Here is a 26,473-nt window from a genome sequence, read left to right as displayed (position 1 = left end):
TCAGGGCGGAAACTGCCGAGGGAATTCCAAACACGGTTTGCATCCTTTGCTCTCTTCCAGCTCCCTCCCCAGACGGATTCTAATTAATAAGACTGTTGTTCTCTTCTCTAGCAAGGATTTCCTTGACCTACAGCAAAGATCTTCTTTGAATTCAAAGTCTGTACTGCATTTGTAGAGTTAAAAGTCCCATTAGCTGCTCTGCCTCTGATTTCACTGACCTGTTTGTTTTGCTGCTAACACCTCTCTGGTACCTTGCTGAAAGGACTTTCCTCCCACACTCCTTCCCTGTGGCTTGGGTAGCACTCAGGTGGGTGAAGTATTTATTTACACATCTCTTTAGATCATTAGGTAAAAGGGGTGACACACTTCTCTCTCTTGGCAACATGTTTAAATATGAGCCTGTTTTACTTCTCGATTTACTTTCTTGGCAACACACAGGTAAATCTGTACAAGCATAGCTCATTCAAAAGACACTCCCATATAGTGCTTTTCAAATATGTATTTTCTAGAATTCCGTTTAAATTTAACTTTGGTAAGCTGTCAGCTTTTAAATAGACTTTGTGTATATAACGACAAAGAATTTTGTGCTAAAATCTTTTGTTTTAGAAACCACTTGTTGGTCTGCAAAACGGGCCCCTGTAGGTGGAGGGCTAGGAGAGACCGAAGAGGAGCAGACCATCCAGATTCATAGGTGGCAGATTTCATAAGCAAGAGAATTTATGAGGCTTGTCTTGGGTGGCCGCAAGATGAGTAGATCTCTGCACCTGCCCACCAGAATCTTAAAAGTTTATATAGAAGCCTTAACTGGGTTTAGTTACATATGCCACCCAGATGGCCTCAATGCCACATTACCATCTCAGGGCTCTGCCCTTGCGGCAGCTTCTAGGGTGGTGAAGGCAAGCAGAATGCTTATTCTAAGGACAGGGGAGGGGATCGGGGTCCTCTCATTGATTAGGTCCAGCTCTCAAGTCAACTGGTAGTCACATCCTCTCCATGACCACCTCTAACACCACTCTTAAGTAAATGTTTTGGAAGGTTTAGAATATATAAATTGGATTTTTCTCAACTCTGTAATCACTCTGACTCTAAGTCATAAAACTAAGTCTCAGACAATGTCATTGCATATTACTTTAGTGCCTTTTAGAACAAATGTTAATAACTTTTTAAATTGGAATAAACCTCACGTGATGGAATGTGAACATTTTGATGACTTTTGATAAATGTACACACCCGTGTAAGAGCCACCCCAATCAAGATATAGACATTTCCATCATCTCCAAAAGTTCTCTAGTCATTACCTACCCCCACAGGCAACAATGGTTCTGACTTCTGTCATGATAGATAAGTTTTACGTGGTCCTGAAATAGAATCATTCCATTATTGTATCTGGGGCTTTTCTTTTTTAGTGCTGACTAGTATTCTGTTATATACATGTACCACAGTTTGTTTATCCTTTCTCCTTTTGGAGATCTGGGTTGTTTCCAGGTTTTGCCTATTATGAATAATGCTGTTATAAACAACTTTAAAAAATCTAATGAAGTGAACAGCAGTGGCCAAGTTTACAAATACTTTTTTCCTTATAATTTGATTTGATCATAGAAATAACACCACCACCCAGTGGATTTAGATCTGTGTTCCTCTAAACGTATTACTGAGGCCCCCAAACAAGAGGGTCGTCTTGTGGTGGATTTTGTTTCAGGGGGCCTGTATTCAGGGGCATGACTCAGAATGTCCTAAGGGGAGTTCTCAGCCCATCTAAACTGTCATGCACACCAGACTGATGAGGACCCAGGTTTCCTAAAATGAGGTGCATGTAATATCAGTAGTGGTGGACAGTGAATTCTGGTGGTCCCTGGAAATCTGTATGTTTAGTAGTTAAATGTTCATTTTTATGGAGAGTTTTTATTTATGGCAGGTGATGGTTTTTCCTTCAGGGATAGAGTTTCCTTTGGAAAATTAAAGACAAATATGAACATTTTTCATTAAATAATAGCTCAGTTGGAACTCAAATGACTGAATTTTAAAAACACTGGCGTCATAGTTAAGATAGACCATAGTACTAACCTGGCCTTGGCCACTTACTGTGTCATCTTCAGCAAGTTGCTCCATATTTGCTTTAGGATCTGTAAAATGGGATATTAGTACAGATTTCATACATCCACTATGAGGGATAAATGATAATATATGTGATACTCATAGCACATAGTGAGTGCCTGAGAAAGTGAACTATTGGTATTTCAGTGCAATAATCAGCAGTCATGTGGACAACCAAATATTGGCCAGGGATTATTGGATTAATTAATGGGTCTGTGAGGTCATCATTTCTGATACTCATGAAACGTCCTTGAGCTTGAAAGGACTTTAAACAGTGCAGTGTAGAAGCAAAAGATAAATATTCTGGCAAGAAGGAAAACCTCACCTCTCACATTTCAGGTTTAAAATCTCAGTTATGATACCCCAAATCTCTGTCACTCTTCCAGGCAAACTCCACACATCACACTCCGCCCACCAAAATGTCAGGTCACAGGGCAGGAAGGTGGGGATAATGGTGTGTGGGCCGAGTGGCTTTCACCTTGACTGCACACCAGTCATCCAGGGAGCTTTTCAAGAATACTGGTGCCTGAACCCCATTTCTTGTGCTTTTGATTGGTCAGGATAGGCCCCCCCTAGTTGTGAAAACTGCCGAGCTGGTTCTAATGTGCAGTCAGAGTAAAGACACACTGGTCTAGCTCACCAACAGTGGCTCAGCTCAGCTCTGACCTTGCGGGATGCAGTCAAACTGCACTGAGCAGAACCACAGACCTCTTCCTGGGGGCTGAATTCTGCATGCTATCTTGTGACATAAAGGCAGCAATACAAAGTCAACTTTGGGGGCACCTGGGTGGCTCAGTTGGTTAAGTGTCTGCCTTCAGCTTGGGTCATGATCTCAGAGTGTGGGATCAAGTCCCATGTCGTATCGGGCTTCCTGCTCAGTGGGGAGTCTGCTTCTCCCTCTCCCTCTCTCTGTAAAATAAGTAAAATCTTAAAAAAAAAAAGTCAACTTGGTTATAGCAGAACTTATTTATTCTTACACTTTGGGAGAGTGGGATTAGCTTTTTGATCAGTGATACTTGTATCTTTCAGGCTGTGTCCATAGCTGCTTATCTCTGGTCACAAGGAAGGAGCTTACAGGGCATCTCATCTTCAGTCCTCACCACAGGCCTCTTTCTGGCCCCATTAGGAGGTTCGGGTGGATGCCCAAGTGAGTTCTTTGTAACCCAAATTTGCATCTGTTATTGAAATGCTGCCTGTCAGAGTTGGGGACCTGGGTCCACTAAGTTAAGCCAAAGACGTACGAGGTCACTAAAAGCAACAGTCATTTACTGTCACTCAGCTCAGGCCAACTATAGATTCTGTCCTGACTCCTCGAGTGAGGACCTTCAACCCAGACGTGAGAATGTCAGTTTCAAAGAAGTCAGTGATTCAAAGCTCGAACGGATACCAGACAACTCAAAAGTCTTAATGCCAGGTCCTTGGGGGAAATCTGGCAGTGTCTGCCACCTTGAGTGCCATTTGCTGAGCTCTGCCAGGGCATGTGAGGCCAGGGGCAGCTAGGCAGTCTTATTGTGCATCATTTTAGAAAGCCTGCACGTCAGGAAGTCTCCCCACTGACAGATTTTAGGAATATTCCTGTTTGTACTTGGATTTCCATTTCACTTTGGATTCTAATCTTGGACTGCAGTCCGTTCAATAAAAGAAAGCATTTTTCTCCTAATCTTCCATATATTCACAAATACAAGCACACGTTCTAATCTATGATTTGTACCTCGTTTGTAGGATATATTGAGCTCAGTCAACAGCTCTGGGTTTGACTTGCCATATGGGTTGTTTCCCATATAAGATCCAGGGTGGAAACTGCAAGACTTAGGAAGGCCTGTCTTTGGGCGTCCTGGGGCTGGTGCCTCTCGTCTTGACAAATGGAGAAAAGCTTACAAGTAATGTTGCTTGGTTATTGGAACCCCTATCATGTATATGGGGCTTCCTCCACTCTGTCTCTAATCCAGGGAGTACTGTCTCATCGGATCATTCAGCAAAATAATTATTTAGAATATGTTTTGGTTTCCTACATTGGTGTCAACCAGTAAGTGCCCAACCATTGTTTTTACCTAGTTATTGAGTTCTTAAAAAACTTGCCAAGAGGAGTCGTCGTCAGTTTGGTTAGGGCTGGTCCTGCCAGATGTAATTTCCTTCAGGTGAAAAGCACTGTTAAAGACATGTAGCAGTCTGAAGACAAAAAAAAAAAAAAAGACAATGTACATTAGATTCAAAACAGATCCCCCAAAATAAAAATACTAAGGTAGATAAAGAGGAGGAGATTTCATAGTTTCATTCTTTGGTCCATCTCATAAAGTGTATAAAACTAGAAAAGTCTATAATACTTGGATATATTTAAGCTGTTTCCAACATGCAGTTAGATTCACATTTATAGAATGTGCTTTTCCGTATTACACACAGAAAATAAAAAAAGAACAGGGAACAAATTTCCAAGGATGAAATTTCCACATTTATTTTTCTTTCATGTGCATAGAAAATGGCAGTGAAGTGTCCTATGAAAGAGGCAGGGAATGGGCATGGCGCTTCTATACCAGACTGGACTTTTGTGCTTCAAAGGTACACTATTCATTTTGAAAACAAAGGATGTTATAGTTTGTTTTTAATTGCTAACAATTCCTTGGGTTTCCCATTTGTTTTTTAAGCTGTCAGTTTTCTTCAAATCTCTTTTCAAATGACACACTGCATTACAAATGATGGCACTTAACCAATGTGGCATTTCCATATTTACACCAACAAAAGAAATTTACAAGACATAATAGCATACAATCTTGACATTTAGTAATAGCAATAAAACATGAAGGGCATCCATTTTATTATTTTTTTCTGTACAAACTATCAGAACATAACTTTATTCACATTAAAAAAATCATCTTTGATTTGACCTACACATCCCCCATCTCATTTCACCCATTTCTCAAACCTCTCATCACATCACCCACACCTTCACCAGACTACAGAATCTATAAGTAATTAGATCTAACACCTAAATAGAGCTTAGAAAGTCCTCTCTCCCGACGGTTTCCTTACTTCCCTGATAATTCCTCAAAAAGAAAAAAAATATGCTCTTCACTCAGTCCTTCCATTTCACTTTCACATTTCATCAGCAAATCAGCAAGACGGATTTCTCATCTCAATCCAAACAAGGTTAGAAAGAAGAGTTCCTCTACCGAGCATCTTGATGCTACACCCATGAGTCTGGGGACCCTGGGTACTGTTCTGCTCTATAAGAAGGTCGTTTCGTGGAATAAAAGTCTACATAATTTGTGGTTGATTTCAGTCCATACTGTGTTGAATAATCAGTAGAAGCTGGAAAGTGAACTCGGTCATCAAAATAAGGATCTTCATAGCTATGAGGAGATTGCAAATACAATCTGTATGCGTCAAAGTTCTTTCTGTTGGAGTCATCTTGACTATAATACAGCTGTTGATGCTGTTGACAAAATGAAAAAGCAAATAAATCAAAGCAATTTTTGGAAATATGTGTTTAAGGGAAATTAATGTGGGTTTCCTGCTTCATATTTTTAAAGCAGCATTCAGTATTTGTGAAGATATGGTTCAAAGTTCTTTCTGGTACACGCTGTGTATTTACTAGTAGATTGTAAGGATTTTAAACTATGTTTATAAGTGGGCTGGCAGAGTTTGCTCAAGTCCTGTTCTAAGGCCTCTAGAAGTTGATGTCTCCGGAGAGCCCAAGATGGCCCCTGGCTACCTCCTTTCCCCCTAGAGGTCCAGTTCTGTGCTCTGCTGTGGAGGGGCCTGTTACCTGGGCATGCCCATTGAAAGGAAGGCCTTGAGTTTTGCTTTGACACAGGGGAACCATGAGTAGTACATCATGAATTTGGTTGGAGGTGGGATTTTCATGCTTCAGATAGTTGTGTATGTATAGAACCATCCTTTAAAACATTTACCTCAGAGATGAAGATTGAGTCCATCCCTCAGTTTTAAAAGAAATGTGAGGTACTGTTAAAGGAGTAAGCAATCTCTGGGCAGCAGAATAATAAAACTGAAAGAGACACGTGAGCAAACAGCTCTAAAGGAAAGACTTCCCTAAGCCAGGACTAATCGATTTGTAAAGAAGCAAGGTGAAACCCATGTGGGCATCCACCTCAGAGCACCCTGCCCCCATTTCCTTTTGTGTTATCTCATCTCTGACCTCACATTAATTTCTTCAAATATGTTTGGAGAAAAACTGTCATGGCACTTATGTCTGTTTTCCCTCTCGATTATACCCAAATCCCCCCACTAAGATGTAACAAATTTACCATGTACATTATCAACATCATGTTCTGGAACTAAGTTGATTCTAACATTATCAGTATTTCAGAGCCTGAAGTCTTTTTTAAATTTAAGTTAGAGTTATGACTTTAAGGTTTTTTTTTTCCTCCTGGCTTAAAAATTATAGCATACATTATGAATAATTTGGGAGTTCTTTTTTCTTCCATCTACAGAGAAAAGATGAAATGGGGGGAGGTCTTAGAGTATCCTTATCTGAAGTTCAGGATACAGGCTTGTTTGGAAAACCCCAGTTGCTCATATATTAATGGAAGGTAAGAGGAGAGATCAGATGACCTATGTGGGCATGGCATCAGGAAGGACCAACATAAATTTTAGACCCCCGTGAAAGCAGAGATTGGGGCCACAACCATTAGTCCCCACTCGGATGGAGAGTGGGGTCCACCCCAGTAGGGCTGAATGCACTTTGACTTCTGAGACTAATGGAGACCTGGCCACCGACTCAAGTGGTTTCAAACCATGGATGCTTGAATGCGGAGGGAGTCATGAAGATGGGAAATGAGGTGTACAAAAAAGGAGAAAAATGAGATGAGAAAATGAAGTGTGCTTACCACCTTTCCCCACCCAGAGGATGGAAGAGAATTTAGAGGTTAACAGAAAAAAGGAGTGGGAAAAGGAGATTGTTGGGCAAAGAATATGAGTTAAAGACTTCTCAGCTGGTTCCCATCAGTGGCATGGTGGTCTCAGCAGCACCGATTTGAATATTCAAGCACATGAGGCTACTGTGGAAACAGTGCTTGGCTTAAACCACAGATGAGCTTCTGAGGAGCAGAGATCCCCAGGGAAAGCTCCTTGGCCCCTGCTGTGTTGGCCCAGCTCTGGTAGGTCAACCGGCACGGACCCCTTACTGTGTCGATCCCTGCTAATCAACCTTCTGTAAAAATGATATTGCAAATTCACCTGTAGCCGTCTATTTTGTTCTCTTGCTGGTGAGGAATAGGAACTGATGTAAATTGGTGAAGGTTTGCTGGAGCCTGTAAGAAAATATTTTATGAAATTAAAACTAGTGCTCATTACTCCGGTCCATTAGGCTGTGTGGGCTCCCTGCACTAGGGCTGGTGCCGTCCCTGACAGGGCCTGCCTTTCCCAGTGTCAGCGGAGATCGGGACAGGGAGCGGTCTGAGTTCCCTGGATCTAGCTTAGCTGCTGCTCACCTCAGGGCTGTTAGGGGATAATGGATATGGCAAAGATAAGTTCTGTGTGTGTTTCACCAAAAATTAATACCGATCCCAAAAGGTTTCCTTCTCAACCTCTGGTCACTGTGGAGAGCTGTTCATACCTGTGGTTTCCCTGGCTGGCTCTGAACAGCAGCCTTGCTCCCTGAGCCGAGGGACATCACTTTTCCAGGGCTCTGAGCTAGAGCACTGGGTCAGATGGGGGAAGGGAAACATTAGAACAAGCTCCATGCCTTCAGAACAGCTTTGATTCCAAGTCCCAGGTCGTAGAACAAGCAGGCATAGGCATGTTCTAAGCGGTCTGGCCACAGGTAGGCACGGTCTAGTGTCTGCCATCTTTAAGTACACTTAGAAACAAAAAGAATCTGATAATCAGATGGTTGTCTTCAAGAGTCCGCAGCAGACTCCCGATGAGGTCATTGGCTACCCTTCTATTATTGTTAGGGCTAGCGAAGATTTTTTTTTATAATGAGGAAAATGAAACATACTTGAGGCAAATTAGTTTATTGAAGCAAGCAAAGAAGATACAGAAGGGCATGCATGCTAAAGAGGCGATCTTTAAAATAAAGCAGGCTGCTGCAAATCTGAAGCAACAATGCACTTCAGTTTGTGCATCTCCTTTGCAAAGAGCTTGGTGTTTGAAATGTAGCATCTGCAATTTTCTGAGCTATTAATTGCCATAGTAACAATAGTCGATTAGTAAACAGTCCTGTGAAATCACAATTTCAGAGACAACAGCACAACTGAGACGGCTCCCCCAGCAGTTGTTAAGTTGCCACCAGCTTCTATTTCTTTTTAATAAATAGGTTTTTTTGAGGAAAGAGTACTCTTTTGTGGTAGCTCAGTCACACCCTTATTTGAAACTTCTAGAGTAGTTATAATTTGCCAGAGAGTTGAGAATGGGGACAATATGAAATCCCGGTAACTCTTTGGGCTGGCATCCTTTTACACGAATTAGATGCCCAGCTTTCTGAATGACATAAAAATATGCATACTATGCAACATTATTTTTGTTATTCTTAAAATATAATCACTTAGGGAAGAATCACATTATACATTCTGTTGTTCATTCAAATTCTTTTCCATGAAAATATAAATGAAATTGATCTCCATTCTCAGGTTTGAATTTAAGAGATGAGCCAGTCTAGGAGATGTGGCCTTGCAAAGTGTCCCACAACTCCGAGTTCTGACGCAGGCGAGACACGGGGAGACACTGCATGGACAGAGAGGGAGCAGAGCAAAGGGACTGCACTGGGAGAAAGCCAGAAGCCATCTCTCTTGGATATGGTGCTCTTTTTATTTGTGGTCACTAGGCCACTACCTTAGCTTGTTTTCCTTAAAACAAGAGGAAAAGGCAACAGCCCTGGAAGCAGGAAATGGAGAGGCTGGAACGTGGTCTGCTGGGGGACCGTCTCAATACAGGCACGGGCTACTTCCCAGGCCGCTGGCGGGGTGCCTGGAAACGAGTGGCTTTTCGAGATACTCTATCACACACCCGGCTGGTGTCTTACCAGGGTACAGGCCTTTATGTGTGGCGTCCCCTTGGCTATTGTAATACTGCATAGGTGGCTGGGTCCTATCGTACTCAGAGCGAGGGTCTCTGATTCCTAACAGTGCTGGTGAGGAGGAGGTGCTGCCAACTGAAGGGAGGGCAGAGGACGAGGGGGAGAGAAAAGAGAAGAAAGAGAAAGCAGACTGTCAGTGTCTCTGCAAAATCCTCTCTGGAAAAATAAAGGTCAGCAATTAGAAATGCCACGCAGCTGGTGCTAAAAATCAGCTCTTAGAGATACTGTGAGTTGAAGAGCAGCCCGTGCTGAGGACTGGGAAGTCAAGCCTCAGGCCCAGGGCTGCGAGAACCTGAGCCAGCGTGGCCCTGCCAGAGTTTTCCTGAGAGCTGAAGCGTAGGCTGCCTGGTTAGAGGCGCAGGGCAGAAACCACACAGCTTTCTCAATAGTGGGCCTCCAGGACTCCAATAGGCCTTTACAATTGAGTGAGAATAACTTATTAGCCACGTAAGAGTTACATTTGCTATTTTATGCCCTCAATGCCGTTGCTTGTAAAACACCCATCTATTATCCTTGATGTACAGCTCTTCAGTAAATAGGTGTTTTATGGCATATTTTGATTTTTAATTATTTCAAAAATATCTGTATCTCTAAATGTGTTTGAATAAGAGTGCCCAGCCCATAAAATTTATAATTCTTTTTATGGTGATCAGCTGTCAGGGAAATTTTGTAAACTCAGTAAGCCTGGCTCCTCAAGAAATTCACAGTGCTAACAAGTGGGGCCTCACAAAACCCCAGGCAATTTTTTATCCCAGCTTGAGCCAAACATTTAATAATACTGTATCTATCCACAGATCTCGTTTTAAGCATTTCTGTACAGAAGAAAAGCACCACACATCTTTTTTTTTCTCATTAAAAAGTCATGTTGCTTGCACTTAAGGTAATTATAAATACAAGTGGTCACTTATTCACTTGAGCCACTTGAAAGCAGCAGCCCCTGAGCCTTGACACCGGTGCTCCTTCATGCCTTGCTGCCTCCAAAGGCAGACTGACACTGAAATCGTTTCCTTAGAAGGTCACTGCACTGACATAGGGTTGCTGTGTGTTCAACAAAGGTGAGCGTGCGTGGGCAGTGTCTGTGTGCTACTCACCTTGCTTACTTTCTAGAAGGTAGGAGGACAAAGAACATGTCCACCTACCTCCCACAAGTACAAGAGCGAGGCATCAGAAGTGCCAGTAAGCTGATACATTAGTGCTGAGAGATGGAGGATTAGCCCTTACAATAACTGGAGCAGCAGTATGAATTATATCTTACCTCTGACCCACAATCCAGAAAGGTACCTAGGAACCTGGGTGGGCTCATCAACGTTGTCCAGTGTGTGTACGTGAATAAGTTCATTGCTTAGTAACTACGCCCTCATCTGTCTGAAATTATTCTTTTGCCTGTACTACATATGCCTTTTGTTAAGCAGCCAAATCTCGTTTCCCCTGACACCCCTATTTCTGAGTCCCTAAAGGATTCTGAGCATTTTTATAAAAGAAGACAGCCTCAGGCTACACCTGGGAGCTCAGCAAGGATGTCAAAAACCAAGCATAAGTCTCTTTGAAGAAAACAACTCATAATTGAAAAACTAAGATAAAAATATACACCGTACTCAGTAGGCACAGATAATTTAAAAAAATTCCTAGTACAAGTGCAGACATCCAATTATGTGGCAAGAACCACCAGTCCTATATTTGTCTTTTTGGCCACATTTGTCCGCATGAGAAATAAGACTGCCAGCAGTAGCACAGTTGAATAAAACAGATAATATTTATATGTCAGAATGGGAGATTTAAAGCCAAATTAAAAAAAGATATTTATTACTTTTCCTATTTCATTTAGCTAAGAATTAAATTTATAGGATTAACTTGGCTTGGTAGCGATATTCTGCCCCTACATATAAAAAACAATCTGGGGGTGCCTGGGTGGTTAAGCGTCCGCCTTTGGCTCAGGTCATGATCTTGGAGTCCTGGGGATGGAGTCCCAGATCAGGCTCCCGGCTCAACGGGGAGTCTGCTTCTCCCTCTGACCCTCCCCTGTCTCCTGCTTTCTCTCTTTCACTCTCTCAAATAAATTAATAAAATCTTAAAAAACAAACACCCCCCCCCCAAGTCTGAGTCTCAGAACATTCTCTCTACCAAATTAGACACTAATAAGTAGGTAGTGTGGGTGCCAAGATTCCCAATTTACAAATCATAGGGAATTCCTGCAAACCCGCCTGTAGAGCCTGTTCCCATCAGTCCTGGATGCGGGGGCGGGGGTAGGGGGAGGTCCTGGAATACAGCCAGGGGATGGAGGTTTAACTGGGAAGGAAGAAGTGCTGGAGATCGTAGCTCCCCCAGAATGCAGGTATTAAGATCATGTCTAAAGGACCCATTTTCTAAGAGTTCTCACCAAGAAAACTAAAAAATCACTTTGGAGGAGATTCCAAACTTATGGCCAGTGGGCAGGCAGGGCAGCTGTTTTCAAGCATAGCTAGTGGTTCTCAAAGTGTGCTCTTCCCCCCCTGCATCCACGTCACCTGGCCAGCCAGGTCAAGCAGAGCCCCTTCTCAAACCTAGTGAAGCACAATCTTGGGGGAGATGCGATGGAGGGCCCCAGGATACATTTATGTGTAAACTTGCATAAACTTTTAAAATGGAAGGAGGAAAGTGGGTCTTGGTTTACAATGGCATGTAATTCCCAAAGAAGGCTCTTGGCTTGAAGAGCAAATACAACGCCTAAGTGTTTGGAGGTGACAGGCTTAATCGTCTATGTTCAGTCTTCTCTGGCTGGAAAATAATGTCTGTCACACAAATATTCTCGCGAAGGAGTGGAGTTTGCCCACTGACCTGACTGAATGATGGGTGACATCTGTTGGTTGGTGGTAGACAAGGAAGGATGTGATTTGAATCGGTCTCGCTCTAACGTCGACACAGGTGTAATGAAATGGTTCTGATTCCACCCATCCTGTGGAGTTAAAAGAGAAAAAGAAACCTCTCAAAATGAATAATGACATTTCATTACAATAAATGATTATGAATGTGTGCTCTGATGAATGCTAATTATGCCAGAGCTATTCTTGTAAGTTACCTTTTTATAAATGCTCCGGAGGTCCCGATACTGCCATAATGTATTCAAGACCTGGGCTGCTGCCTTCACCACTTTCAGAGATGATCTAGGGAGACAGCGAAGACGTTAATGAGTGTGGGCGGCACAGCCTCAGGCTCCACTTGCAGAGATTTGGGCTGCAAACCAGTGGCCAAGAGGCCATCTCTCCAAGGACTAGAGGACGCAGGGGCTGCTGTTGGAAAACACAACCAAGGAATCAGGTGTACCTGGGAAATGGGCAAGTTCACGGCCGGCCAGAGTGGCAAGGACCAAAGTGAGGCTCTTGGGCAGTCAAGTCTGGGATGAGAGGCTGTGATCAGGATGAGCAGTGACTAAGCTGGGGGTCTCCCAGCTTATTGCCCCCCCCCCATATCTCCCAAGGGGCTGACCTTGCTGGGGTTTTGGGATTAATGCAACCATGACCGTGCATCCTGTCAGAGGACCCTCCCAATTTGTTTCCCCCCATTATTAGGTCTTCATATAAACATGTCCATTGCCTTATCATTTATCCCTCTATATAAACCAATGTACATCTGTGCCCTAATGTTCAATGTGGAAAATATGGGTGGTTTTAAGTTCTCCTCTTTGAATACGTTTGTTGAATACTGGCGCTCTGTTCAAGCACTGCTGACCACGAGTCACTGCTTTTTACCTCGGGAGCTGCTCCTCTAAATCGGGGGCCTCAGCGTAAGTGTCGAGGGAAGTGTAGCCTCAGTGCAGGCCTCCAGATCACCTCCAGATCACCACATTAGGGGTGGATCAGTGCTTGGGGAGTCAGCCGTAAGGATAACGGAATACCTCTTCAGAATTCATTTCAGCGCTGAAAATTTGACTTCAAATGTGTATCTTAGGATCTGAAATCTGATTTCCTCTTCTTATCTTCCCAATTAAACTCTCAGGAAAGGGAGAAGTAGCAAGGCGAGCAGACTGGAAGCACTTTCTCTGCCCCAAGTAACAGGATATGGGTTGCAGTGATTCCAAGGGCTTCAGCAAGGACGGAGTATAGGCAAGTTCAGGGCGGCAGCCTGTTCCTAGAAGTCGGGCATTTCTGCATCCATCTCCATTACCACCTCCCACCTAAGACTTCCTCTTCTCAGTGTTCCTCATGAGTCAAAGGTAGAAGCAGTTCAGACCAACCCAGTCAAAGCTATTCTAAATTTTGTATTTTCAAAATGGATCACAGAGCAAGGAGGTATCTCAAAAAAAAAAAAAAAAAAAAAAAAAAAAAAAAAAAAAAAAAAAGGACCGAGATGAAATTTCTGACACCCAGCATGGCCTTGCAGGGTCTTCACACCTCACAGCCATGCCGTTCTCAGCCGGTTCCTGACCATGCTGCTGGTGTTTATCTCCCTGCCTGTAGTGCTAGGCAACCAGGAGGCAGGAAAGGACACTTGACCAAACAGGAGCGTGCCAACTACAAATCCTGATACAAAACAGCTAGCTAGGTGTCTGCAAAGACGAATTCTATCAGTAGAAAGCTAACTCTTAAGAAAAGCAAGGAAATTTCTGTGCTCCCCTCTGTAGTGCAACTCCTTGGAAGAGTTATGTTTTCTCCTAACTCTACTTCTCATCTTCCAATGTCTCATCTTCTCTGCAATGTGTGACATCAGTAGCGTTCAACTGGACAGTCTCAGTCCTGATCCGACCTGACTGAGCAGGGGCATTTGACGTGTGCTCACCCCTGAAACACTTCCTCCCTTGGTTTCCAACACGTCCTCTTCTGAATGCTCTGGCTGCTCTTTCTCGGCTCCTCATTTCCTTGGCCTCTAGCTATGAGCCAGGAAGCCTCTTTTCTTCTCCATCTACATTTTCTTCCTTATTCGTCTCAGCCTATTTCACTTTTCTAAATATGCCATTTATACACCGATGACTCCCAAATTTATATTTCTGGCTCGGACCTCTATCCTGAACTCAACTATATTCTGTTGACCATACACTGCACGTGGATGTCTTATAGATGTCTCAAATGTCACACGTCCAAACCAAACACCTGGTCTTCCCTAAAAAACCTGCTCCCGTAGGCTCCCCCATGTTGGTGAGTGCAATTTCATCCCATGGTCATTTTGGCCAAAGACCTTGCGGTCATCCTTGCCGTTTTCCTCCTCTCCTGCTGCTCATCTGATCCCTCAGAATTCCATGGACTCTTTCAACCACGTCAGAATCGACCACTTCTTCACCGCTACAATTGTTGCCACCATTAGTATCTCCTTGGTGGAAGGGAAGGTTTGTCAAGTCACGATGACCCCTTTAAGGGAGGTCAGACCATGTCCCCCCACTGATGAACAATCTCCAATGGCTTTTGGTTTTCCTCAGAGTAAATCAAAGTCCTCATGCTGACTCACAGGGTCCTCTATTTCTGGTTACGTTTCCTCCCCCTAGCTCCTCCCGACTTGCTCTGTTACCACTGGCTTCCCACTGTCCACCACACACGAGGCCCTTCCGCTTCCTCCTTATCTCCTTTCCCGATGTTATTATTTGCTCCATCTGCATCTGACAGGTGGTGTTTCTCACTCCTGGTACCTCACCTACCTCGCCTAGGAATGTAAGCTCCCGGGGGTAGGGGTTATTGTATAATCTGCTTGCTGCTCTCGTACATAGCAAGCGGGCAGTAAACTTAGTGACTCCTAAGGGAAGGTCGTCATGTGTTCAGAGGCCAACCTGAGTTGATCCGGGACTTTCTGAGTCTCTTGTTTCGAAAAAAGATTATACCGGATGAGAATTTTTTTCTTTCCCCAATATACAAAGGTTCTGGCACTGGTTCAGAATCTCTCTAGCGTCTTCTTATGCCTTTCGCAAATGAAGGCCCTTTAATGAAATTTTAAGAGCACAGAAGTGATTATGGTTACCTTAGCTTTATCTGTAACATTTCATTTCCTCTGAAATAAAAAAGGTGCATGTGCATTTATTACTAATGAGATTAAAAAGAAGAAAAAAGGACTGAAAGGAAATATGGTTAATGTTGATAGGTGTGACTTCTGGGGGATAAGAATATGCTTTGCTACAATATTCTTCTATTTGAGAAATTCCTACAAAAGTATAAAGTAAAAGATCAGACAAGAAATAATGTGAATTCCAGCACCGTCACTCAGCCAAGTAATAAATACTGACTGAGCATCTCTTATAGGTCAGGTTTTGTTCTCCATGTAGAGGGTAGAACAGCAAAGAAAAGACAAAGTCCCTGCTACTCAGGGAGTCAGAGGCCAGAGACAACACTAAATAACATATCAGGGGTTAATCAGTGCTGTGAAGGAGAACGGGGGGTGGGGTGTGGAGAGTGGGGAGACAGGGGCCATTTCATGGATCAGGTGGCTGCTGCCCTGTGTATTGATTGAGAAGGCTGCGAACAGCCCTACTTCCCACTTCCTTGAAGGACTCTTTGATCTGATACTAAGGCAGATTTACAGTCAACTGCTATAGCTCTGTAACAAAAAAACCCAAAACAAAACCCTTCTATTTTGCCACCAATTCCCTAATCCCTACTTCTGCTGCTTCATCAATTAGGTGTCAACAGGAAGCAAAGGGAAATGTCTGATCCCAGCCCAGGGTGCATCCTGAGGCCACACAGCAGGCCCCACTGCAGAGCAGTGATTTTAATACTTTGTGGGCACCTGGCAGAGGAATCATTCCCAGAACTGAGGATTCAGTAAGATATTCTTGCAGAACAGGCCCTGGAGCCTAGAGTAAAGTCAAAGGTGAAAGGGAAGGTGCCCTCAGATGGTCCTCATCATAGATTTCTGATTCTTCCCAGGGTCAGCGCAAGCAAACATGGCTTCAGAGACAAATGGAGGGATGTTAGAACCAAGTAAATATCAGAAAAGGGGCCACATGACTGCAAATGCCCCTTCTCAACAAAACAGGTTTTCATCGGTGGAGACTGTGTATCTTATTGGTGTGTAGGAAATGCAGGAATAAATCCTTTGCAATAGGAAATACCCTTCTCAAAGGCCCTTATCACAGGACATTCCTAGTAATAAAAGCCTCATGCTCCATCTCCTTGCACTTGCCTGTCTCCTCTGCCCTTGGTTATGTTCACCAGCTTCTCTATCCCCCCTGAGTCGGCCAGAGCTTTGGCGTTCTCCATGTTTTTGCTGGTGACCTCATGCAGAGCACAGCAGATGGCCGCCATGGTCTCATCAGACAGCACACTGGGGCCGGTGCCGCCGGGAAGCCGGTTGACCAGGTCTCGCATGGCATATTTACCTGCCAAATGCAAAAGATTTCATTCCACTTTAGAAGGTACTAGGTTTTTGTTATTGTTGCTGTTGACCGATCCTGACATTATGTTCTCCCTTAAAAACAGAACCTCAGAAGACAATAGTATGGCGAAATAGAAAGTGACAAATATTACAACCGTAGGGGGGAAGTTAATGTTTACTACAATGCCACTCAAAGAAATGATTGGTCTATAAAACATTATAGCAAGCCACTGAAAGAAAATGTAAATCAGTGTATAAAATTGGGTATACCAATCAAGTTGCTTTAGTTGAACTATTTTCATTAACAGTGAAAAATAAAGAATAGTTTTATTCTCAATTTAATTCCTATGCATCAAAAATACCTTAATTTCCTCTTAAAGCTTTTAAAGACTTATCTTTGAGTAAGTTTTAAAACTGGACCACGTAAAGCTGCCACACAATACTTTTCATTAAATCTCTCTGGGTCTTAAAGTGTGAACTGGGTACTATTACACATTTTTATCCAGTTGAAGGTAAATACCAGCTGACCTGACGTCAATAGTGATAAGAACATGTTAGTTTCTTTTAATGACACACAAGTGACATTTGGAATTAAAATGATGGCTACATTATCTGGTAGGAGTGATGCAATGATAATAGAGTTCTTGACAGGACAAGGCTGGGGAGCCCCCTCGCTATTGAAGCACTGCTTTACAGATACTCAGTTTCTCTTACTTCTCTCCAAAACCAAAATGTCTCTAGCTTGTTCAATGTCAATTACCAACTGACGAACTAGAATAATTACACAACACACAGAAGAAATGAACTAAAGCTCAAGTAAATATTTTCTTAGTTTTTTTTTCTATGCTAATAATTGAGTGGATACAAAATAGGGTTTTTATTAAAGCCCTATTTATATACAATGGTAAGCAGTAGAAGACAGGCCCTGACTACATGCTGCATAATTTACAGCGTTTCAAACGGAAGGCTCTGGCTTACTCACAGTGAACGTTGTTGTTAATAGCAGAAAAACAATGTTGACATTATAAGCCAGAAGATAAATGTGGTTTTTAGAACAGATGGAAGTTAGCACTGGTGATTCTGAATACTCACGAACAACCAAAATGTCCATGACACACAATTCGTCATTTTGTTAAGGCACAACTTTAAATTGCCCCCTGAGATTGGGATAAGGCAGCTCACTCTTCCTGCAAGTGAGCCTGCCAGTCCCCTCGGAGCCGGCAGCTCTAGACAGCTGGGTCGGTCCAACTCAGTTTATACGCAGTTACTTTTGTAGAGTGACAAAACTTTGTTTCTTTGTGAAAAACCGCTCTGAAGAGAAAGTTCATTGCTTGTGCTGGTGATGGATATGAGCAGAGAGTAAAGGGGTCCAAGAAAGGGCTGGTTCTTAGGACTGAAGTGCTGAGTGAATTAGAGTTGAATATTGAATCTGGGAGGGGCTCAGACCTCAGGAAAGAAGGGATCTTTATAGAGAAAGAGGAAAGTGATTCATGAAACCAGTGCTCCAGTTGGGTAAAAATATGCTCATAGTTGGAGAGAGAAAATGCTTATGAAAGTTCACAAGTGGGTCAGGACCTTCACAGCAAACACAGGGACGCAATGAGAGAAGGCCAGGACTCTCAGGCACGTTCCTCCTTCCCAGAGGTCTTGGCACTCAGTGGTACCGGCCCCACACCTCTGCACCTCTGTGTCCCCTCCCAGCTGTGGAATGACAGGCCACACGTCATATGTTGTCAATTCTTTATTTTTTAGCATCAGGAATTCCCAAACTATATGTGCTTCTTACAAGAAATTCAAACACTATGGATGTAACAAACATAACTTAAGAAAAAAAAAATCTCCTTAGGGACCTAAAGGATTTCTCTCAAGGAAGTGCGGGAACTAAGAGTTATAATGCATCCTGGCATCAGGCACCAGCTGGACTGTATGCACAGGGTGTGGAAGAAGCTCCTTTTCTCTCCATGGGGGACAATTTGGCTCAAGGAATGATGTGTTAAGAGCAGGTTAATGAAGGTGATAATTTAAAATAGCAATTCCGCCAGGCACTGTGCAGGAGCGTTCGTGTAAGTTGCCACAGTGAATCCTCTGTAAGGTAAATATTATTGCCCTTGTTCTCTGTCTCTCTTCCTCTCTCCATCTTTGTCTCCCCTCCCTCAGGACAGGCATATTTTAACGAGTTCAATCCCTATTCACTAATCCACCTAAGATCCTGTCAGATCGGGGCGCCTGGGTGGCACAGCGGTTAAGTGTCTGCCTTCGGCTCAGGGCGTGATCCCGACGTTATGGGATCGAGCCCCACGTCAGGCTCCTCTGCTATGAGCCTGCTTCTTCCTCTCCCACTCCCCCTGCTTGTGTTCCCTCTCTCGCTGGCTGCCTCTCTCTGTCAAATAAATAAATAAAATCTTAAAAAAAAAAAAAAAAAAAAAAAAAAAGATCCTGTCAGATCCCTCCCCCCCTCCCGGCCTGTCATCAGCTGTGGGGCTCTGCGTTTTATAAGGAGCTGCTTCATCCTCTTGTTTGATTTGCACAGCAAACCCATGGTAAAGACAGCAGGGTGGTCGGCTCCCTTTCAGAGATAGGGCTGAGAAAGAGTTTTCAAATTTAGATGAAAGAATTCAAGCTGGGTGGGCTCACCACAGGACACCCCAGGTCACAGAGCTAGTGAGAAGCAGATCCAGGGTTTCACTTGAGGTCAACTGGAGAGTCTCTGATCTTTCCTCTACCCTGTACTATATACCCTGAGTGCGGCAGTGGCCTTGGAGGCAAGCCAGCTAAGCCGTCGAGGGTGTCAGACTTGAAGAGGTGCTCAGTGTCAGGTTCATGCGAGTGCCAACCCTGCATTTGGCCAGCCCTGAGTGTGGGTGCCTCCTACCATTTTACACCCCTGTGTGCCTCACTTGCTCTAGCCTAGTCCTGACCCTGCCCTGGGGTGGAAATGGCCTTGGGACAGTGGTTTTGCCTTAGCATGAACACTTAAACAAATCTGAGAGGGAAAAGCTACAAACCATTTATGTCATTTCTTTTTTATTTAGAACATGGTAGTGTTGGTAAATTAGCAGATCTCAGCCTCAAAAATCAGAAAGTGAGAATTAGCTTCTTTTGTTGCTCAGGAAATGAACCTCTCTTGGGAAACAGAGATGCCAAATCTATCAAACAGTGTTGTAATGTATAAGTGAAATTGCTACCTTTTTTGAAAATTTTCCGTCCCTGATCAATGTTTAATTGATGAGCCTGCCTCAGGCTGAAAAGGAACGGTCACAAAGGATAGACAGCACAAAGGGTATACAAATATGTCAGGAAACTGTAGGGTAGAACTCGGCTGCTGATCACTTTAAATGTCATATTTTTATAAATCAAAAGAAGAGTTTTTTTTTTTTTTTTTTTTAAAGTAGGCTCCACATACAATGTGGAGCCCAAGGCAGGGCTTGAACTCACGACCCTGAGATCAAGACCTGAGCTGAGATCAAGAGTCAGATGCTTAGATGACTAAACCACCCAGGCACCCCTAGTTTTATATATGTAGCTGCTTTTTCTTTATAACTTACCTTGTCACCAGAACATACCTATGAGCTCCTTGTTGCGAACATCTAGCGCCATATTCCTCAAGGCAGTTGCCACCGAAGAAACGACTCTATCATTATCCATTCTCAGAAGTTCTACAAGGATGGGGAGCCCTTTTTCTTTGCGGACAGCTGCCCGGATGTACGCTGCAAACTAGTGAGTGAAACAAGCCAAGAGTAGTATAAAACACAGTTCAACTCTCAGATGTTACTGTCACCTAAAAAAGATGTTTCCAGAAGATAAACTAATAGATTAAATGTTTTCTTTTCAGTCGGAGATTAAATCTGTGGTGTCTAGTGAAGAAAAAACTACAGTTAGGGATAAAGACAGGGTAGGATGACTGATTTAAAAAGAAATCCTAAAGCCTAAAAATCTCTAACCACCATCTGCCATATATTTTTGTGCAGAAGAGAGAAGGCAGTGATTGCTTTCTGCCTCAGATACATAAACATGATTACGGAAGCATCTTGGGTCTTCTCTGCAATTGGCCCCATGCCAGGTCCAGAGGCTATAATAGGATGGCAGAGACGGTAGTGATTAGCACACATTATAGGAGAACCTGTCTCCAACAGTACATTCTTTTCCTATATGCTCTGCAACAATATTTAGAGTTCAGTAACCTTTCAAAGAGATTGACTGAAAAAAAGCCCTTGCCTCAGAAGAAAAGGAATTCTCCAGAAATACCGAGCATCATAATTCATACAGACTGGTGAAAAAGTATATTTGTGTGCAAAATGCTTTCTTATGCAAGATTAGTTTGCTGGTTCTTTTTTTAATTCAGAGTCAAGAAATTCTTTTGTGGCTATGAAGCAAGTCTGTTCAGCGAGTCAGCATGTGTACCATTTGAATTGGAAATGAACGCTAGCTAAGTCATCAGGGAAATAACCAAAAAAAAAAAAAGTAGCATTTGAAAATTGGGTCTTTAATCTTGTTTTGAGTTTTTATTGACATTTTTTACCAATGCAAACTGTTTTTCAAAATTTAAGAGAATTGAAAAATGTTGCTCGTAAACATCTAATCCTTTCCTGCTGTGGTCAGGACATGTGGACGAAGATCCGCCAACCCTCTGTGTTATTTTGAACATTAAAATATATGATTGACCACCCGGTTTCTTGAATACCAACAGAATAGATTACTTTAATAATTCAAGTAAGAGGAAAAGATGCATTTCAAAGATCCTATTAACATTCTTCATATGAAACAAATACTTGATTTTCTAAATCAAATGAAATCTGTGGGGGTGGAGGAAATGGAATACATGACTTGCTATAGACTAAAGCACCCAGGCAGCTTCCTCAACTTCTCTCTGAAATCTGCAAGGACAGAGCCAACACCTGTCTCACCTGGAGACCACCTGGCCCAGCCTAGCCCAGAGTGTTTCCGTTCGGGGGCACTAGAGTCATCACCACTCCCAAAACAGCTTCTGACTTGATAACATCTGTGTGTGGCTATGATTATCTTGTTTTCTTAATGAGGACCTAATATTTTGATTATTTTAGATAGTTTTGAAGTGATTTTAATGTAATATTTATATTTTAAATGAACCTGCCATGTAATTTTCATTCACTAAATGACTCGAGAAGTGAAATAAACGCAACTCAAATCACATCTATTTCAATTATTGTCTCTTTTTATTGGCATCAAATGTATCTCTTGGGTCAAAAGAAACTGAATGTGAACATTGGGTCACCAACATAAATATTTATGAATACTTATGCGCCGCCCACTGTCCTAGGTCCTTCACATTTATTATCTCACTCTCACAACCACCTCATGAGGTTGGTATTACCTCCATTTTACAGATGAAGAAATTGAGGATGGAAAGATCCAAAGCCCCTAGCTAGTAAGTGGAAGGGCGAGGATTCAAAACCAAGGGGTCTGGCTCCAGAGCCAGCACTTAGATGCTGAGCTATTAGCACGTTAATTAAGAATAACAATAACAGATAACCATGCTGGCTTAGCACTAGGCCACAAATATCTGTACACATTCATTATAGTAGTTGACTGCATGAAACAAACCACACCTAGTCTGACCAATGCTTTTCACTTTCATGGATAATACAGTGGCCAAAAGATTCTCATTTTGGGAGGTGGTGGTGGAGGAAGTAGCCAAAAACAAGCATTATAATAACTCTACTAAAATACCCTTGTCAGGAAACTCAAAGGCAACCTATGGAATGGGAGAAGATATTTGCAAATGATGTAACTGATAAAGGGTCAGTATCCAAAATCTATAAAGAACTTATTGAACTCAACACCCAAGAACAAATAATCCAGTTAAGAATGGGCAGAGGACATGAACAGACATTTTTCCAAAGAAGACATACAAATGGCCAGCAGACACATGAAAAGATGCTTAACCTCACTCATCATCAGGGAAATGCAAATCAAAATCATGATGAGATACCACCTCACACCTGTCAGAATGGCTAAAATTAACAACACAGGAAACAACAGATATTGGTGGGAATGCAAACTGGTGCAGCCGCTCTGGGAAACAGTATGGAGGTGCCTCAAAAAGAAAAAAAGAACTACCCTATGACCCAGCAACTACACTACTAGGTATTTACCCAAAGAACACAAAAACAGTGACTCAAAGGGGCACATGCACCTCGATGTTTATAGCCTAACTATGGAAAGAGTCCAAATGTCCATCGACTGATGAATGGATAAAAAGCTCTGGTGTATATGTATATATCACAATGGAATATTACTCAGCCATAAGAAGGAATGAAATCTTACCATTTGCAATAACGTGGGTGGAGTTAGAGTGTATTATGCTAAGTGAAATAAGTCAGTCAGAGAAAGACAAATACCATATGATTTCAGACATATGTGGAATTTAAGAAACAAAAACAGATGAACATAAGGGAAGGATGAAAAAAGAGAGGGAGGCAAACCATTCGAGACTCTTTAACTATAGAGCTCAAACTGAGGGTTGCTGGAGAGAAAGTAGGGGGATGGGCTAAATGGGTGTTGGGCATTAAGGAGGGCACTTGTTGGGATGAGCCCTGGGTGTTATATGTGAGTGATGAATCACTAAATTCTACTCCCAAAACCAATATTACACTATGTGTTAACTAACTAGAATTTAAATAAAAACTTGAAACAAGAAAAAAAAATACACTTGTCAGGAAATATTTAGAGTTTGAAAGTATTTCAGAAAAGGATTATCTGGGAAGTTAGTAGATGATGATTAAAAAGTTTTGAGAACCTCTTACAGTGGTAACAGTAGGAAGCCACTTTCAATTTTCATAAAGAAGTCATACACCTTAAGGAGATGTCGTAACTTTTGCCATTCGTATGTTCTGTATAAGCGTCTGAGAGAGGAACAGCAGCCCCTTCCGCTGCAAGCGCCGTCCTGCTCAGCTCTAACTTAGGCCCCTGGCGTGTTCAGCACAGAATCCCAGCCTCTACTTTCCTCTTCTTTGAATTCACCTTCTGCACCGCGGCAGAAGGGACCCAACAGTATCCACATGTGTGTCACCTGTCTGCTTAAACCCTTTTACTGGCCCTTGTGGTTTGCATGTCACGTCCTAGCTACGGATGCTTGGCCGTCAGGCCTATCCACGGTCCAACCCGGGCCATGCCTGCACTGCCCTTGATGCCCCAGCAACCATCCTGCAGTCTCCACCCACCACACTGTCCTTTTCTCACCTCAAGGCCTTTCTTCTCTTGACCCGTTCTCTGGATCATTCCCTCTACAGCCCCAACCTTAGACTTTGCTGGCTTACTTCTGCTCATTTTGAAAGATTCCATTTGGGCAGCACCATCTCTCCAGGAAACCTTCCCTACTTCTTGGCTCCCCTCTTTGCCTTTCTCCTACCTGCCAGACTGGGTTAGAGGTCCTCTTTTAAGACTGCACAACACACATACCCCGTGTTTACCACATATCCTACACTGTACTGACTTGATCTGAACATTTTTCTTGCTGGCCTTCAGTCTGTACAGGGAGGGCTGTGTCACATTCATCTTTGAGCCCAGAGCCAACTGCTATCGCCCCCCGCCTTTTTGTCCTAACAGCTGTGTCCCTTTCACCTTCACTGTTGGTCTGGCTGCACAGACAGAAAGAAGTGTGGACCCCGGGGAGGATATCATACCTTCCAGTTTCCAGCAGAGAGGTTCTGGAGCGATCCGGCAGAGCCTTCCAAGGTGGCTGGGTTGGAACTTTCTGCTAGAAGAGTCAGATATGGTTTTACCACTGATGGATGCCACAGCATCTCAACCCCTTTGGGGGACTTTGACAGTCCTGGGATAGGACCAACTCCATCCCACTGAAAGACAAAGAGCACACGTGAAATGGAAGCAAATGAACACCATCTCCAATACTTGAAAACATTCCTCTCTGCTGGATTCAGCTATAGTTAGGCAGAAAAACTATATAATGAGAAATTTTCTTTTCTTGCCAAATATGTGATTTCTTACTCCCAGAAAAATGAAACCTTAGAGTTTCATGTCAAATAAAATGCTAACTTGATCCTCTTGGGGTGTTCTCTTTTTCTTTTTCTTTTTCTTCCCCCAGCAGCTTGGCTCCGAGTCCTTGCTGGGAGACTCTTTTCCTAGTAAGTCATCCAGCTCACTCAGCCCCAGCAGCCGGGCCTGTGGGACCTCCAGTTCCAGCCGATAGGACAGGTTCCTCAGGGTGCACACGCAGTTCTCCACAGTCTGAAAACCAACACGGCGGGTAATTAAAACCATCGTAGCGCATTACTGCAAAACGCTTCTGTGCCGAGCAGCAGGGACCTAAGTCAATCAGAATACGAGAGGACCGCTCTTTTACTTTTGGGAACCTGAAATAATCTAGGGAAAGAATTATGATTCTAGAATTTTTGTGGGATACCCGAGTGAGACAGTGCAGAGCCACCCTGACTGCATCTGCGGATCTGACTTCGTGCCGATTAAAACGTGCAAGGCTCTGGAAGAGAAAACGCCCAGCATTTCTGCTTCACCGTTGCCGCAGCGGCACAGCCCCACCCAAGTTGCCAGAGCCTCACTCCTCCTTCTTCGCCATGACAAGAGGTGAGAGTCACCCCATCTTTGGGGAAGGCCCTCCCCTCAAGTCCCATCTTTGGCCTTCCCGTCCATCTCCAAACTCTCCCCTCTCTCTGTGGAAAAAGTTCCACGGTCTCTGTGACATTTTGCCTTCTGTACGCGGTCTTTTGCTTCTTACAGTGCGCATCACACCTCCGACCGGGAGGCTGTCACTTCACTGAGAGCGCCGAAAACCAAGCTCGGCTCTTCCCAGGAAGCTCTCCTTCCAACCTGCTTACTCCTCTCAATTTCATCTACAGATCTTTTTGGTTCAACAAGATTCAAATAAAAACCTTGAACTCTTCCCCTACCTTCTCCCTGAGGCTGCCACTCATCCTTCTTTTCTCTCTCAGACCCATGTTTATGACACAAGACTTACTTCCGGCCTCTCCTTATCTAGCCCGTCCTGAAAAGCCAATACCTGGCCTACCTTGGAACTCCTGACACTTTCAGTCCCTCCTTCCTGTGTCTTGCCACCTTCCTCAGCCCCTGCTCCTGGGGCAGATCCTAGATGGTTGTCACAGCTAAAAAATAATAAGTAGAATGCCCTGTGCTAGGGCAAGGATGGGGAAAACAGGAGGGGAACAGAAGGGGCTCCTACTGGGAACAGACTAACCAGCAGGGCAACAGGGGGAGGGGTCAGAGGGTAAGACGGGGGATGTTGAGAAGGGTACCCAAGTGGTGGATGGGGTGTGGGGTGGGGGCTATGGCCTGCACTGGGGCTAGAGAGGTTGGTGGTGCCTCGACCAGGCATGTTTATTCACTAGCTACTCAAATACAGATGGATCGGATTCTAGCCACAGGGGACACAACTGGAGGCAACAGCAGCAGGGGCAATCACAGTGACAATCAGCCCAAGAGAACCACAAGAAAGTTGGGCCCTGCCCCCCTGTGCTTAGTCCTTGGCCACACGGAGTCACTCAGTTTTCATGGGTTTACGGCTCTTTTCTTGAACTGTCATGTCCCTGTTAATTTGTAATTTTTAGAGAGACTCCCCTTCATCTGGAGTGTAGTGTAATGAGTAGGAAAGGCTCAGGAATTCCAGAAAGAATCAGCAGCATGCAAGGAGCAGCGTCGGGCAGCTGCTGTCATCTGCCGTCACGCCCGTCGTGCGGCCGGCCAGCACTGACCTTGCTGTCGTAATCGGAGGTGTTCACACACGTGTGGATCACGTACAGCAGCGAGTCCACCAGCCCCTCGCAGGAGCGCATTTGCTTCCTGGCTTCCTCCCCCGCGGAGCTGAGGTTCCTGAATGGGCAGAGACACATGGGAGCTGCTGAGATGAACAGCTCACTCCTTAGCCACGGAGCCTTACCTACCATCTGAGAGATCGGGCGACAGACAGCGGCCACGTAGATCCGTGAGGAGACATCTTAACATCGTGAGAACTCACAGTAACTAGCCCCTCGTTATCCACCCAGAGAGAAGGGAGCAGGCCCATCTGGACTCTGTATTCCTCCTACGACACACAACTTTCTTTTTTTT

The 26,473-nt window shown here is 43.7% G+C and overlaps 1 protein-coding gene across 17 annotated transcripts in view; it reads right to left on the bottom strand.

Moving 5' to 3' along the window:
- Window positions 1–4,520: 4,520 nt before the first annotated feature.
- PKP4 (plakophilin 4) overlaps window positions 4,521–26,473 on the bottom strand; it is a 235,706-nt gene continuing 213,753 nt past the window's right edge. For 14 of the 17 annotated variants that reach the window (XM_057317940.1, XM_057317943.1, XM_057317931.1 and 11 more), the window contains 10 exons: window positions 26,119–26,236; window positions 24,431–24,622; window positions 24,058–24,231; window positions 19,960–20,110; window positions 16,205–16,400; window positions 12,183–12,267; window positions 11,942–12,059; window positions 9,074–9,202; window positions 7,288–7,361; window positions 4,521–5,524 (listed from right to left, as the gene is read on the bottom strand). In XM_057317940.1, the coding sequence (XP_057173923.1) occupies window positions 5,276–5,524; window positions 7,288–7,361; window positions 9,074–9,202; window positions 11,942–12,059; window positions 12,183–12,267; window positions 16,205–16,400; window positions 19,960–20,110; window positions 24,058–24,231; window positions 24,431–24,622; window positions 26,119–26,236 (1,486 nt within the window). In that variant the 3' untranslated portion in view covers window positions 4,521–5,275. The remainder of the gene's footprint in view (window positions 5,525–7,287; window positions 7,362–9,073; window positions 9,203–11,941; window positions 12,060–12,182; window positions 12,268–16,204; window positions 16,401–19,959; window positions 20,111–24,057; window positions 24,232–24,430; window positions 24,623–26,118; window positions 26,237–26,473) is intronic. The other 3 variants (XM_057317952.1, XM_057317958.1, XM_057317959.1) reach the window with 2 other exon arrangements.

The sequence above is a fragment of the Ursus arctos genome, unplaced genomic scaffold (assembly GCF_023065955.2).
Source record: "Ursus arctos isolate Adak ecotype North America unplaced genomic scaffold, UrsArc2.0 scaffold_1, whole genome shotgun sequence".
In the NCBI taxonomy this organism is placed as follows: domain Eukaryota; kingdom Metazoa; phylum Chordata; class Mammalia; order Carnivora; family Ursidae; genus Ursus; species Ursus arctos.
The sequence above is the reverse complement of the archived record's forward strand: the minus strand, read 5'-3'. Positions and strand labels throughout refer to the sequence as shown.